The sequence below is a fragment of the Amaranthus tricolor genome, chromosome 2 (assembly GCF_026212465.1).
Source record: "Amaranthus tricolor cultivar Red isolate AtriRed21 chromosome 2, ASM2621246v1, whole genome shotgun sequence".
NCBI lineage: Eukaryota > Viridiplantae > Streptophyta > Magnoliopsida > Caryophyllales > Amaranthaceae > Amaranthus > Amaranthus tricolor.
In genome coordinates, this window is record NC_080048.1 from 37,660,214 (window position 1) to 37,673,729 (window position 13,516).

General features: G+C 34.8%; 1 protein-coding gene across 2 annotated transcripts; it reads left to right on the forward strand.

Annotated features, from left to right (window-relative positions):
• Nucleotides 1-239: 239 nt before the first annotated feature.
• LOC130805842 (uncharacterized) lies at nt 240-13,088 on the forward strand. Of its 2 annotated transcripts, none has more exons than XM_057670635.1 (16): nt 240-532; nt 1,287-1,828; nt 2,769-2,898; nt 2,989-3,190; nt 3,476-3,562; nt 3,703-3,762; nt 3,856-3,942; nt 5,688-5,759; nt 7,268-7,323; nt 7,595-7,680; nt 8,515-8,605; nt 8,713-8,870; nt 8,950-9,041; nt 9,280-9,360; nt 9,593-9,666; nt 12,604-13,088. In XM_057670635.1, the coding sequence occupies exons 1-16, from the start codon at nt 522-524 to the stop codon at nt 12,677-12,679; spliced, it is 1,905 nt and encodes a 634-aa protein (XP_057526618.1). In that variant the 5' UTR covers nt 240-521; the 3' UTR covers nt 12,680-13,088. The 2 variants fall into 2 exon arrangements, with proteins under 2 accessions (XP_057526618.1, XP_057526616.1); XM_057670633.1 differs by having other exon boundaries at nt 249-532; nt 1,233-1,828.
• The last annotated feature ends 428 nt before the right edge of the window (nt 13,089-13,516 follow it).

Here is a 13,516-nt window from a genome sequence, read left to right on the forward strand (position 1 = left end):
AAAAAATTAAATAAATAAATATGCTGCCAACAAACTAATATAAAGATAATTATTCCAACAAATTTAGTCAAATATTAAATTATTAGAAAATAATATAATGATGAGACAAGAAAAAAGATTGAATTATTAAAGTTTATTTATCTTAAAAATTAAATAAAAATTAAAATACTTAGATTTATTTTTTACCGATCAAAGTAAAGATTTTTTTTTTCAGTTTTCCCAAAAATAAATAAAATTACCAAAAATTAAAACTTCCCAAAATTATCCGACAAAGAGAGAGAAGTGAAGGTTGTGAGAATCTGAGTAAAGAGCGAGTGAAAGTGGGAGTTGTTAGACACATCAATTTTTGTTCTCTCATTGAGAATTTCAATCAAATTCCTCAATTTCATTCTTGTCCAGATTTTAAGCCTTGATTTGAAAGATACCCAATTGACGAAAATTGGTTATTTGTTTGTGATCCCAGAAACGGGAAACCCAATTTGTTGAATTCTCCAAGTTTCAATTTATTCTTTTGATTCTTCATGTTTTTCAGGTGATTCTATTCTCTTTATTTTCTGGATTTGATTTTGATTGTTTGTATTTTGTAGTATTTTTTTCAATAATTGATTGATTTTTTTTTGTAATTTTTTGCAATATAGATAGCAATTTTGTAATTGGAGATTGATTTGTTGACTTGTTGAAATGTATATCTTAGGAAATCAGATGGTATTTATGTTAGAAAGTCATCACCTATATTGGGGTTTTTCTGGATTTTGTTTTGTTGCTAGAGATGGGTTTCTGTGAATTTATGAGTATGGTAATGAAATTTAGTTTGGGAGGGTTGTTTTTCAGACTTAAAATAATGCTACTACTACTACTAATAATACTACTACTAATAATTAATTTTAATAATTTTTCTTGAGTACAAGGCAGGCCGAGAGAAGAGGAGGGCTAGGGGAGGGGGTGTTGACCAGGGTAAAGAGGTATATGCTCCAACTGAGACTCGATTCTCATGAGTTACTTAGACTTTACACATCGTGGGTTTTTTCTAAATTTTTTATTCATTTTGCTAATTTTGGTTAAAATTTGTTCCCAAGTCTGTTTTTTGATGGAGCTTGTACTGCCCTAAAATAGTTTGGGCATATTAGCATAGTAATTTGTGGCGTCCTTGTGTTAATTTTTGAGTTGTGAGAAATATGATTAGGTATTTGGTTATTGAGATGAATGAGATGTGTATTGTTACTGATTGGCAGAGTGAAAACTGAAGGTTGGTTAGCATTGACATGCTGAATGTTGCTTCCCATTAGTAGGATAGTGATGAATTCTACAATGGATGACATGAATTTGATTCAACAAAGGCATCACATGGTTGTTAGAGAACTCGCGGTCGGAGAAGAAATAGACTTGGAGATTGGTGCTGGAGACGATGATCCATCATTCGCAAATGTTGCTCTTATAAGTGCTCCACGTGAGTCCTCAGTCGAGGAGCAAGACGAGACAAAGCAAATACAAATGATGGCTCCTCTCCAAATAGATAATCAAGACATGTCAAAAGATCAACCAATTAAAAAAAAGAAAAAGGTTGTAAAACGATGGAGAGAGGAATGGGCGGATACCTACAAATGGGCGTATGTTGATGTAAAGGATGGGACTGCAAGGATTTTCTGTTCTGTTTGTCGAGAGTATGGGAGGAAGCATAGGAGGAACCCTTATGGAAATGAAGGTAGTAGAAATATGCAGATGAGTGCTTTAGAAGAGCATAACAATAGCTTGTTACACAAAGAGGCTGTTCGGCTACAAATGGCTTCTAAGGATAAGATTGTTGTTGATAAACCCATTTATGTAAAAGGTAAGTTTTCTTCAATATGTCTTTTTAGCTTAGATTGTTTGAACAGTAACTTAATTTAATTACTTAATAGTCTTCAGTTGTAAGCTCCTTATGTGCATTTAAGAAGGCTGCGGTTAGACAATTTTATAGTGATAAATGTTTAAAGTAGTTCAATGTATGATAATATGTGTTGAAGAGAAGAGAACTAACGGTCGTGGAAAAAGAATGTTCTTTTTTTTATTCTTGTTCTTCCTAGGTATGATCATCTAGTCTATAGGGGTATTGTTTCTTTTAATCTAACCAGTTGAAATGAAGAAAAAATGTTTTGTTTACTCTTTATCTTTTTGCATTCTTAATTTTCAAGTGATTGAGCGACTGATTGTTTGCTTACAAGGAGATAATATTTTGACATGTGAATGATTTTTGAAATGAATCTCGAACTTCAGAACGACGTGAAGGTTATGAGACTTGGATAGAGAACTGTAGTTTTTTGAACTGCTGTCGTGGAGATTATGTTATCTTTTACCCTTCATCCCTTCCCTTTTTCCCTTTATAGTATGTCTGGGGTGGGAAGGGCAGGATGAAAACTAAGCTTTCACTCATGTCAATAGCTGAAAGTTTACGAATATTCTCTTAGGGACTTTGGAAATGCTGATTTTAAGGGTGTAAAAAATAAATTAAGTCAGTTAGCCTTGGATGTTCTATTAATAGGTTGATCTTTTCTGCCTTTCCTGGTGTGTAAGCAACTTAAATCTTGATCATTTAGAACATTTTATGAATATGAATACATTTGAGGGCATTGCGTCTTAAAGATCCAGCTTGTGGGTTAAGTATCATTTGAGTTGATCTGATTTCATCATCTTGATTTTTTTGTGCCTTGAGGCTTGTATCTATCTTGTACAATCATAGTTGCCTATGCTTATTGACCTTTTTGGGTTATTGTATGATGTTTTCTATGAAGCTCTGATGTCAAAAACAGCTGGATCAATTGTGGAAGCTGCTTTGAAAAGAGATCCTCACGAGCCGGAGTTTATTCAGTCTGTACAAGAAGCAGTACATTCTATCGAAAGAGTGATTGGAAAGAATTCTCAGTAAGTTATTCACACTAATCACTATTTATTGCTCTATATATATGATGGAGAATTTATGTTCCTTAAGAACTTTTTGCATTGATTTTTCAGTTATGTTAATATCATGGAACGATTGCTTGAACCTGAACGTACCCTTATTTTCCGGGTTCCATGGATTGATGACCGGGGTGAGACGCATGTTAATCGAGGATTCCGGGTGCAGTTTAATCAAGCACTGGGTCCATGTAGGGGAGGAATTCGTTTTCATCCATCAATGAATTTAAGTATCGCCAAGTTTCTTGCTTTTGAGCAGGTATCATCAATCCTTATGCTTTTCTCCATTACTCTTCCTGCCAGTCTACTTTGGCCAAATCAGGAGTAATTAGAAGAGACAGAATCTTTTGTTAGATTAACCAGTCTTTTTTGGTTATACTGATTAGTCTCTATTACTTCAAAAATAAGGCTCCTTTCCATTACATGTTCTAAGATTTTGACGCCTATTTTTTTTTTTGGAAAATAAATTCCCCTAATCCCCCTTGTTCTTCTCTATTATTATTTTATGATGCAAGCAAACAGTATAATCTAATCATGTTTGCAGACTCTGAAGAATGCTTTATCACCATACAAACTGGGAGGGGCATCTGGTGGGAGTGATTTTGATCCGAAAGGGAAAAGTGATAATGAGGTTATTTTCCTCTTTGTGCTCTAGTTTCTGAAACTTTCGTAAACGCTTTTCTTTACAGTTTTTGCCCCCAATCTCCCTGTTCCTTGTTTTTACTTCACCTGGGATGCTAGGGTTGATTCCCATATGGATTTGTGTCACAGATCATGCGCTTTTGCCAAAGTTTCATCAATGAGCTGTATCGGTACTTGGGTCCTGATCAGGTAACGTGAAAATTTTGATGTCTTATCTGATGACATAATGTTCTCATTTCTATATTCTTTAAAGTGGTGTCTTAACTGGCTGCATAAACCCAGGATCTACCTTCAGAAGAAATGGGTGTTGGTGCTCGTGAAATGGGCTATCTTTTTGGGCAGTACAGACGCGTTGCTGGTCATTTTCAGGTAATTAGACAGTGAACTAGGCAGATAATGGCATTCTTGTTCTGCTTGCTTGCTGAGCTACAATATTCTTGTCATTTATGTGTATGTTTTCCTAACTAAAATGTCTAAAGTTGACCGGATTAGTGATACTCCTGATTTTAGGATTCTTTGCTAAATGTGTAAACGATGGTTGTATGCTGTATCCATCTTAGACCTTAGCAGATCATATGCCGCAAGGGGGCTTTTGGTTCTTTTCGTGCTCGTACTCTGTCGATGGGTGTGACACTTTTGCGCCTCCGTATGTGACTTTTTGTGCTAAGCAGTAAGCAATACTTCATTTTTTTGTTGAGTAATTGTCCTGTTTTCTCTATTCGGATCAGTTTTACTTTGAAGTGGCATGGATTCAGATATAAATCTTTTAATTGGAATCAGAATGATGAAGCTACAAGATTTAGTAAGGTGGAATTTAGGAGGGGCAGATTGGTGGTAGTCACACTGCGGATCACAGAGGATAAGGATAAGGTGCCAGGTTCATGTGTATCTACCATGGCTTTTCCCCCATTAGGAAGCGATCAGGGATGTTTCCTTGAAGATTTCAAGAACCCCCTCATGTTACAGATCTTTAGTTGGGAATAATACTGATCTTCTAGTTCTTGAACTTGCCAGTTGAGTTGGATGTCAAATTGATAGTTGGCGTTTTAGTTATTCGAAGGAGAGGCTAATGAAGGATTTTTTGAGGAATGGAGTGGTCATATCAAGAAGGATCATCATCTGAGTTGGGATTGAGCATATTGTCTGAAGGCAAGAGATTTGGGTCTTGGGAGAGTCAACAACTTTACATTACCCTAATACCATTAAAGTGGCTCAGATTTATGCAACCTTTATCCTTGTGAAAGCAAGGAGGCTGTTTCCAATTGATCCCTGGTTGCTGAACAACATTGCGGCATCACTTAAATAAGGAAAGCACATGATTTAATGAGCTAATTACTCTATTTTATTAGAATCCAAAACCAAAGAACTATAACAATGTGTTTGGGTACCATTTTAATGTGGAACAGGAAAAGTAAAATTGTTGAAGTCTGAGTAAAATTGTTGAAAAGTGAGCATAACTATGAATTTGTCTTGTATGGGAATTGGGGATTCCTTATGGAAATGTGAGGAAATTAGAACTTTACTAAGTTTATATTTTTATATGCTCATTTTTTTTACAGGTTTTCAATAATTTTGATGGAAATATGAAATGCAAATTAAACCAATTATAACTATGTTATTTCTTCTGATTTACCCACTTTTACTTCTCCACTCTTATCTCTTGTAATATACAAAAAAACAATTATAAGGTTTTTTTCACTCTTCATCTTTCTGCTCAGATTTCCTCATTTGACCTAAGTTATCAAGCACACTCTAATTCTTGGGAGAGTAATTCCTAAAATTATTGCTCAGTGGGAAGTGGTTGATGTGGTATTCTTTAGAACCTCAATCACGTGTAGAATGTCATCAAGGGAAAGCGTGGTTTGTGCTAGAATGGAGGAGCAGGATGCAGAGGATTCTGTTAGAGTGATCGTGATTGCTCTTAGAAGTTTGTATTATCTGTTTCCACCTTCTTATCTCATTAGTATGAGTGCGTTTTTTTAAAATGAAATGATTAAAATATAATTTTAATTATCTTTCTTTCCATTCCATGCAAATTGCTGAATTAATGGCTTCAAATAACTACAACAGAAGGAAATAATCTCCATTTCTGTTACAATTGCTTTCTTACGCAGGGAAGTTTTACAGGTTCACGTGTTTTCTGGTCTGGCTCTAGCCTACGTACAGAAGCTACTGGCTATGGATTGGTAATGTCTTTTATTGCTCACCTTGTTCCCCATACTATGCTATATGTTTTAAGGGACATTTTTGTATCTTGTTGCATGTTCTTATATGGGTTGCATACTTTCTAGATCTGCTTACGGGCCCAGAGCTGTCTTGAAAAATTTTGGGGCCCTATGCAAAACTTTTATTTTGCGCCTTATTTATAGTAAATATATTTGTTTTATTAATAAACTCAACATGTTTCTTTTTTAGATTAACTGTTTTATATACAGGGGGCTGTGCGGTCGATCACCTCGCATACCCTCAAAGACCCCTCGGCAGGGGCTGATGGAAGTATTGGTCAAATGGGGTCATTTGACTCCCCTTAGATTTTGAAATTTTTCATCAAATCTGAAATTATTTTCTGCCCAAATTCATAAAAATGGCTACAACCCAAGTATATGAGTAATAGTTGTTGAGTCTTCCCCTTCAAAACTTGTTTAATATGTCATCTTGGGTTGAGTATGACAGCCACACGTATGGTATTGTACTCGTTGGATTGAGGAACTGGGGTTGGAGTTGTTGGAGTTGGGTTGGGGGTGTGATGGTGTTTTGAATTATTAATCCTTTTAATTGTCTGGTGGGATGGACGGTGATTTTGACGACAAAGACAATTGACGTCAATTTCTTTCACGAGCCTTAAAACTATACAACATGACAGAGTCATTTGGGGCCGGCTTAAAACTATAAATGAGAGTAATATTGATAAGCTTCCTATGTTTCATTAAAAATTATCAATTCTTTTACTTGTTGTATACGAGCTACTCTCTCAGTCCCTCTCAATTATCACAATGTGTTTTTTGGATGAAAATTAGTGAAAAGGGGAAATGGGTTGGAAAATGGAAAAAAAAAGTGCATAATAGAAATAATTAGTTAAGATGGAGAGAGAAATTATATTTGTGAATGAGATTAAAAGAAGGAAAGTGGGACCATTGCAAAAATCAGTGGAATTGAAAGTGATGCTAAATGAGAGGGACAAAGGGATTAGTACTATATTAAATAGCCATGTGTATTTGCTTATATTTTTTATTAAGAATTAAAACTATAAATTAACACATAACTTTTTTAAGGAATATGAATGAGTAATTTATTTAATAAAAATCATATCACATTTACAATAATTATTTTTTCTATGATCTTAATTAATAATAAAAATAATAATCAACCTCATACATAAATCTTGAAGTTAAAAAATTAATGTATGTTGTGAAGGAATGACACTGGAAAGTTCAAATCGTTTGATCACATCGAACATACATGTTTTGTGGCTACAATCTATATCAATTATTATACAAAATCATATATTATTAATGTTAATTTATGTGTTAAACGTCCTCAAGTACACTTATCAATTATTTTACGTCAAACAACTCATATTATTTCATATTATTTCAATTTTGCACTGTGCTTACCTCCCTTGTTTCTGTTAAATATTATTTAATTTTGCACACCATTAAATAGTTTTGTAATTAAAAATGCTTTTATTCTGCAGGTTTTCTTTGCTCAACTCATCTTAGGAGACTCAAACAGAGAATTGAAGGGATTAAGGTGCTGATTTATTTTGAATTTTACCGATGAGGTTCAGCTGCTTTATTATATCGTTTCAATGATGCATTTGGATTTTGGGATCATCTACTCATATTGCCCTCGTTTTCCCCTTCTTTTGCTTCTTTAGAGTATTTGATTGCTTGAAAAGAAGGAAAAATAGAAGAGGAGTGCGAGGTGACATTCACAAAATTGCCCAAAGTTATATCTGTTAACAGTTTGTTAAGATCAACTGCATCGTTCGATTTATCTTGAGATTGATGTACTCTTCCAGGTGTGTGGTAAGTGGCTCTGGAAAAATTGCATTCCATGTCATTGAAAAGCTACTTGGTTATGGTGCCATCCCTATCACAGTTTCAGGTAAGTATGAGAGATTGATCTTAGATTCATTTGCAATGTGCTTAGCGCTCTCTGTACTTAGTAGTCTGTAAATTAGTTTCCCCAATTATAAAATCATTTAAATCTTTATGCTTATTTTACAGTTTCTAGTCCTGTTAGGAGTTACTTTTTGAATACTTCTTTGCTGATATGTATTCGAATCTTCTTGATATATTGGTGTTAACCTGTTTAATATGCGAGTTCTTTACTTACTTTTACACTGGCCTTAACGTTCTCTGCGAACTGAACTCTGCATTTTTTTTCTTACCAGTCTTGACGTACTGGTCGAGTTATTGATGATTATCTTTTTGAAGTACCAGTGTACCACATATTTGAATTATATTTTGGTAAAATCTAAATCAATATTTGGTGGCATCTGTTTTGGATTCTTCATTTTGCTCCACGTAACCGTGTTCGATCCTTGATGCTCGGACATCGGTATGGCTCTTAGACACTTCATTTTAGGCATAAAATTGAATATTTAGACATATCCGATAGTTGGACACGTACCAGTATCTGACATCAGTACCCAAGTCCAACTAACATAGGGTGGCATAATAAGACATGAAGTTATCTTTCTCTATGCATGACATATATTGAGCACCAAGGGATTTAAATTATCAAAGCTGTATTAAAATTTGGCATGCGGCCCTTATTTTGTACATCTAGTTTTCTAGATGGTTAATTAGAGACGAGCTTTGATAATAATCATAGTTTTTGCTCATTAAATTTAGCAGTCGATAACTTCCATTTGGAATGTATATAGTCTCAATGTCTCATTTGGATGCCATGCACTGCGTTGAACACTTGTAACAGATTCAAAAGGATACTTGGTAGATGAAGATGGCTTTGACTTTATGAAGATTCAGTTTCTCAGGGATATTAAAGCTCAACAAAGAAGCTTGAGGTCGTTTTTCTAGCTATTGCTTTTAAAGATACTTTTGACTTGGCAATGTTATTAATATCTATGACTAGCTGACCACAAAATTTACCTCTATTTTATTTGCGTCACAGGGATTATTCTAAGACATATGCCCGATCAAAATATTATGATGAAGCAAAGCCTTGGACTGAGAGGTGTGATGTTGCATTTCCTTGTGCTACGCAAAACGAAATAGATCAATCTGACGCCCTTAGTTTGGTCAATTCTGGTTGCCGTCTACTAGTGGAAGGTATATGATGTATTCTATGTATCAAATGTCTTTTTTTTGTATTGAAGTAGCTATTACTGATTTATCTGATCATACGCAGGTTCTGTCATGCCTTGTACCCCTGAAGCTGTAGATGTCCTAAGGAAAGCCAATGTTGTAATTGCACCAGCAATGGCTGCTGGTGCTGGAGGGGTAAGATTTCTTTAGTCCATTTGTTCGTGATGAATTAGCTGTAATGTAAAACTTTAGAACTGAAATAGCATCCACGATTGTCTTGTCGGGTTTCAGTTTAATATACTTTATGTATTTTAAACATGGCTTGAATTTGAAGAAAACCTTATGAACGTTTACTGCCGAGATGATCGTTATTTTCAGTGATCTGGATGCTATTGATTTCTAATGTGATAAACTACAACGCTCCTGGATGCAGGTTGCAGCTGGAGAACTTGAACTAAATCATGAGTCCAATCTAATGCAATGGTCCCCGGAAGACTTTGAATCGAAGTTACAGGTCAGGCGAATTCAGCGTGCTATATGCCTTGATGAACCTTTTTCATTTCTAATTTGTCCGCACAAGACGTCAGTAAATGGCTTATATTAACTTCATAACTTACTGTTTGTTTTATTTTGAGATTTATTATGGAGAAAGTTAATTGGACTAACCCCTAGAGAAGGACCAACACAACTCTCCCTGTGGTTGAAATTGTTTGGTTTGCTAATTCTTTGTATCATGATTTTGGCAGGATGCTATGAAACAGACATATCAGAGAGCTTTAAAGGCAGCAACTGACCTTGGATACGACAAAGAAAGTCCCGAGTAAGTTGCAATATAAATGTTTTAGCCGTTTTGTCTTCCAGATTATGGGATTAATCAATGATGTTGAAGCATTTGGCATTGAATGAGTGGTGTTGTCTTAAATAGTTCAACCCATGGAATAACATTGAGGTCGTTTTGTTACATAACGGCTGCTTTATAATGGTTTTTGATCTTACCGTTCCGTGAAACCCCATTACGTAAGTTATTCAAAATCATGGAGTAACCATCATTATAAGTTGTTATATAGTCCCTTTTTAATATGACTAGGGTCTAAAAGGTTAATTTTAGTTGACGTTCTAGAATACTACTATGATTGCATGGATATTCATCAAATTAATTATTCAAATTGCAATGTGGTGGAAGGAGTCATAACACCAATAGGTGCTGCGTCCACGACATCACGACCAATACCACAATTGCAGCAGCATACACGATTTTTTTTTATGGTTCAACTAATAACCATAAAGAGGAAGCTGGTCGTGCTTGCACCTTGTTTTTTTTATAATTGTTTCACCTGCATCTATTATTCCTTACACTCGCATGTTTTGTAGAACAGTCTGCATGTTTCTTCAAGTGTTGAAGAAGCACAACACAAGATCAACCAAATTATTTTTGGTATTTCTGTTTAGGATTTCTTCACTCAGTCATACAGTTTTATAAGAAGGGAGGAAAAAGTGTTGTAAATGGCCTTTTCATATGTATTTTTTGTGCGTATTCTTCAGTGAACCGAGTTTAGGTTCTTATATGGGAATCATATATTGGCATGGGAAATTATCCAATAATCTCTATATTGATTTTATGAGTCGATAAACACCAATAGAGGAATATATTTTTTTTAGAAGTTTAATATTGTATTTTAGGGCTATATGTGTTATGCGTATGTAGGTACACGGCAATAGGTTAACCATTAGCTAGTCTATTATTGCAAGGTTTCTAATGTGTATTAGTTAGGGTTGTATAAGAAGTACACACATACTAAGGGCTATGCAAACATGAAACAATCTTACTACATATATAAGTGAGAAATATACTTCCTCGATCAGAGTATTTGTTAGTGGTTCATTTGGTTTGAGCAATGCAAAAGAAGGAATGATGAGAGAGATTGCAAGTATGCTAAAATGCTCATGTAGGTGTTAGAAAAATTATGTTCCTCAAATGGGTGGGTGTAGTGTGAACATTGGATAAACTTGTCCATTTTACCCCAAAAGGTGTCCATGAAAAAGAAATGGTATTGTGTAGACTTTAGAGCTATCAGTTTGGTCGGTCAGGTTTGACCCAACTGGTCATAGATATATTATTATTTTATTTTGATCGCTATAAAATAGCTAAAATACCATGTAATTATTCCGTTAAAATTTTTAAATCTTTTTTCTTGTTATTTTTCCAAAAATAACTTTTCAAGTCAATTGTACAATATTAAACTCAAATAATAAAAAATTTATAAAATAATAGTAGGGTACAACCGTACAAGTCTAAAATATTGATGTAAAACTCAAAAAACCAATTTTTAGGAAAAACAGGTTGAGTCGGTCGGTTGGTCAGGACCGGTCTAGTACTTTAAGTACACTTGTTAGAAAGTTTTCTCAAGGGAAATGGTACACTTGAAGAATGAAGTAAAACAAAAAATGTTGATTTTTCTTTTGCCAAAAATGTGGATATTGATTCGTAGTCAATAGATGGTGTGGCGTGACAATTTCAGAAGGTAATTGGGGGGGGGGGGGGGGGGGGAATTTCGCATCGCTTAGTGTGGCCCTTATGGTTTGATGAACAGGGAGGGAAAATATTCTAGTAAGGAAAATGAGAGGAAGGTACTCAGGTAGTAAGTTTATAACCCTCCAAATTATTTTGTGTATCTTTGCATGAGGGAAAGGACTTCAAAAACCTCAACTTTTTTGTTTGGGATTTGTTTCTTGATAATTCTACAATCTTGCATCCACCTTACTTAGTTTTGTTGTCTTATTGTAATTGCCTCTCTGCTCCATTGCTGCCAACCTTGACACTTACGTCCATAGCTTATGTACATAATGAAACATCCCACCAGTACCTTCCTAAGTCACTGATAGTCCGCCACCATCCCTATAAACCTACCAACCAACTCAATTTTAACTCTCAATGCCATCAGCAACAGCAATCATCCAAAACTTGACTCCACCAATCGTCACCAACAAAACTGGAACTAATATAGCCCCACACTTCCACCCAACCGTCCCACGAGCACCCATCAATTGAGCTTCACTGCTTTCTTACAAATCACAACCACCACCTCCATCCTCAGATAAGAGAGAAATGAGTAGACGGAGAATGAGAGATACCGTTGGGCATTCATAGACTGGACTATGGTTTTGCGGGGTTGAATTTGACCATGGGCAAAGTTTGACCACAATAACCTGTCAATGGTGGGTGGTAGGATTAAAACAGAAACTGTTTCAAAAAATTTTGTTGATTAGAGCAGAAACTTGCAGATCACTTCGTTATAGGGACATGGGGGTTTACATTGGAGAGCCTGATGATTTATTAAGATGCGAAATTGTTGAATTTTAAGAGAAAAGAAAAAAATTAGAACTTTTTAATCTGAAGGGCGGGAAACAATAAGGGTAGAGGTAGAGCGTCTTACTGCTTAATATTTTTCTTGTGTTTCGATTGATCATATGGGCATGGAACTGCTAAGATTGAACATGGATTTTCTAATAGATGATCTTGCTTGTGTGAGTTGTAACTTGTAACTTATACCTATGTCGGACAAATTTGTCAATGGTGTGCCAGTTGTAGGTGATGTTTGACTATCAAGAGTTAATCGAAAACAACCCGACCTTTCCAAACCCCCATAGGTGGAGCCCGTTAATGGCATTGTGGCAATGTGATATTGTTGGAAAGTTTAGGTCTTCGCTACTTGGATTCATGGTTCGGTTTTAATTTTTAAGTTTTCACTTTTTGTAGGGTTTTGGTGCATGGAGCTGCCATTGCTGCATTTTTAACGATCACGCAAGGTATGACGGATCAGGGTTGTGTGTGAATTAAGATACAAGACAAGCCACTGGTTGCTTCCCGATGACTTTACTCTTCGTCTGCATATGCCTGATGATATGTTGCCATATTTTAAGTACATTTTTCGTCTTTCAAAGAAAGCGGAAAATTATCAAGATCTGATGTTGCTGCAAATCTTTCGGTACTATGCTCGAAAACGTTGTAACATACATGTAATTGATACCATAGTTTTGAACTGTAGGTAGAAGTAGGATCTTGGAAAAGGATCAGATGGGAGATGTTTAACCATTTGTTCAATTTGTAATTGATGTGTAAATGGTGTACTTTTCATATTAATTGCTTTAGTGTTGGATGAGAATGTAAATTACTTGTAGACAAAGCTAATGAATTGTAGAAAGTTGATTATTTATTCTTTTTATTTTGCAATATTTTTAAAGTATATTAGAGCATGATCTTCAGTTTGTAGTTTGATTGATTTTCCTATTTTGGAAAGATTTTTTTATTTGTATATATTTTAAGGAAAAATTATCATGAACAATATTGCCTTTTGCTTATTTTTCTATAATAATACCAACTTTTGATTAACCATAAATAATACCAACTGTGGGGGTGCTTCCCTAGAATAAACCTAACTAGTTAAAAATCAAACTATAAGACAATATTTGACAAAAAAAATTTGGTAAATTAGTTAATAAAAAAAAGTTGATATTATTCTAGGTAAAAAAACCCCTTAAGATGGTATTATTCATGGTTAATCAATAATTAGTATTATTGTAGAAAAATTAAGGAAAGGTTGTATTATTCTCGATTGTTTTCCCTATTTAATTGTTTTTTTCTTGGTGTTACAAATAATGCCAAAGCTTTA

Coding starts and splice junctions, on each gene's coding strand:
- LOC130805842 (XM_057670633.1), top strand. CDS start 1,270: ATGTTGCTTCCCATTAGTAGGATAGTGATGAATTCTACAATGGATGAC. Junction 2,899..2,988: donor GTGATTGGAAAGAATTCTCA/GTAAGTTATTCA, acceptor TTGATTTTTCAG/TTATGTTAATATCATGGAAC. Junction 3,763..3,855: donor GGTACTTGGGTCCTGATCAG/GTAACGTGAAAA, acceptor GCATAAACCCAG/GATCTACCTTCAGAAGAAAT.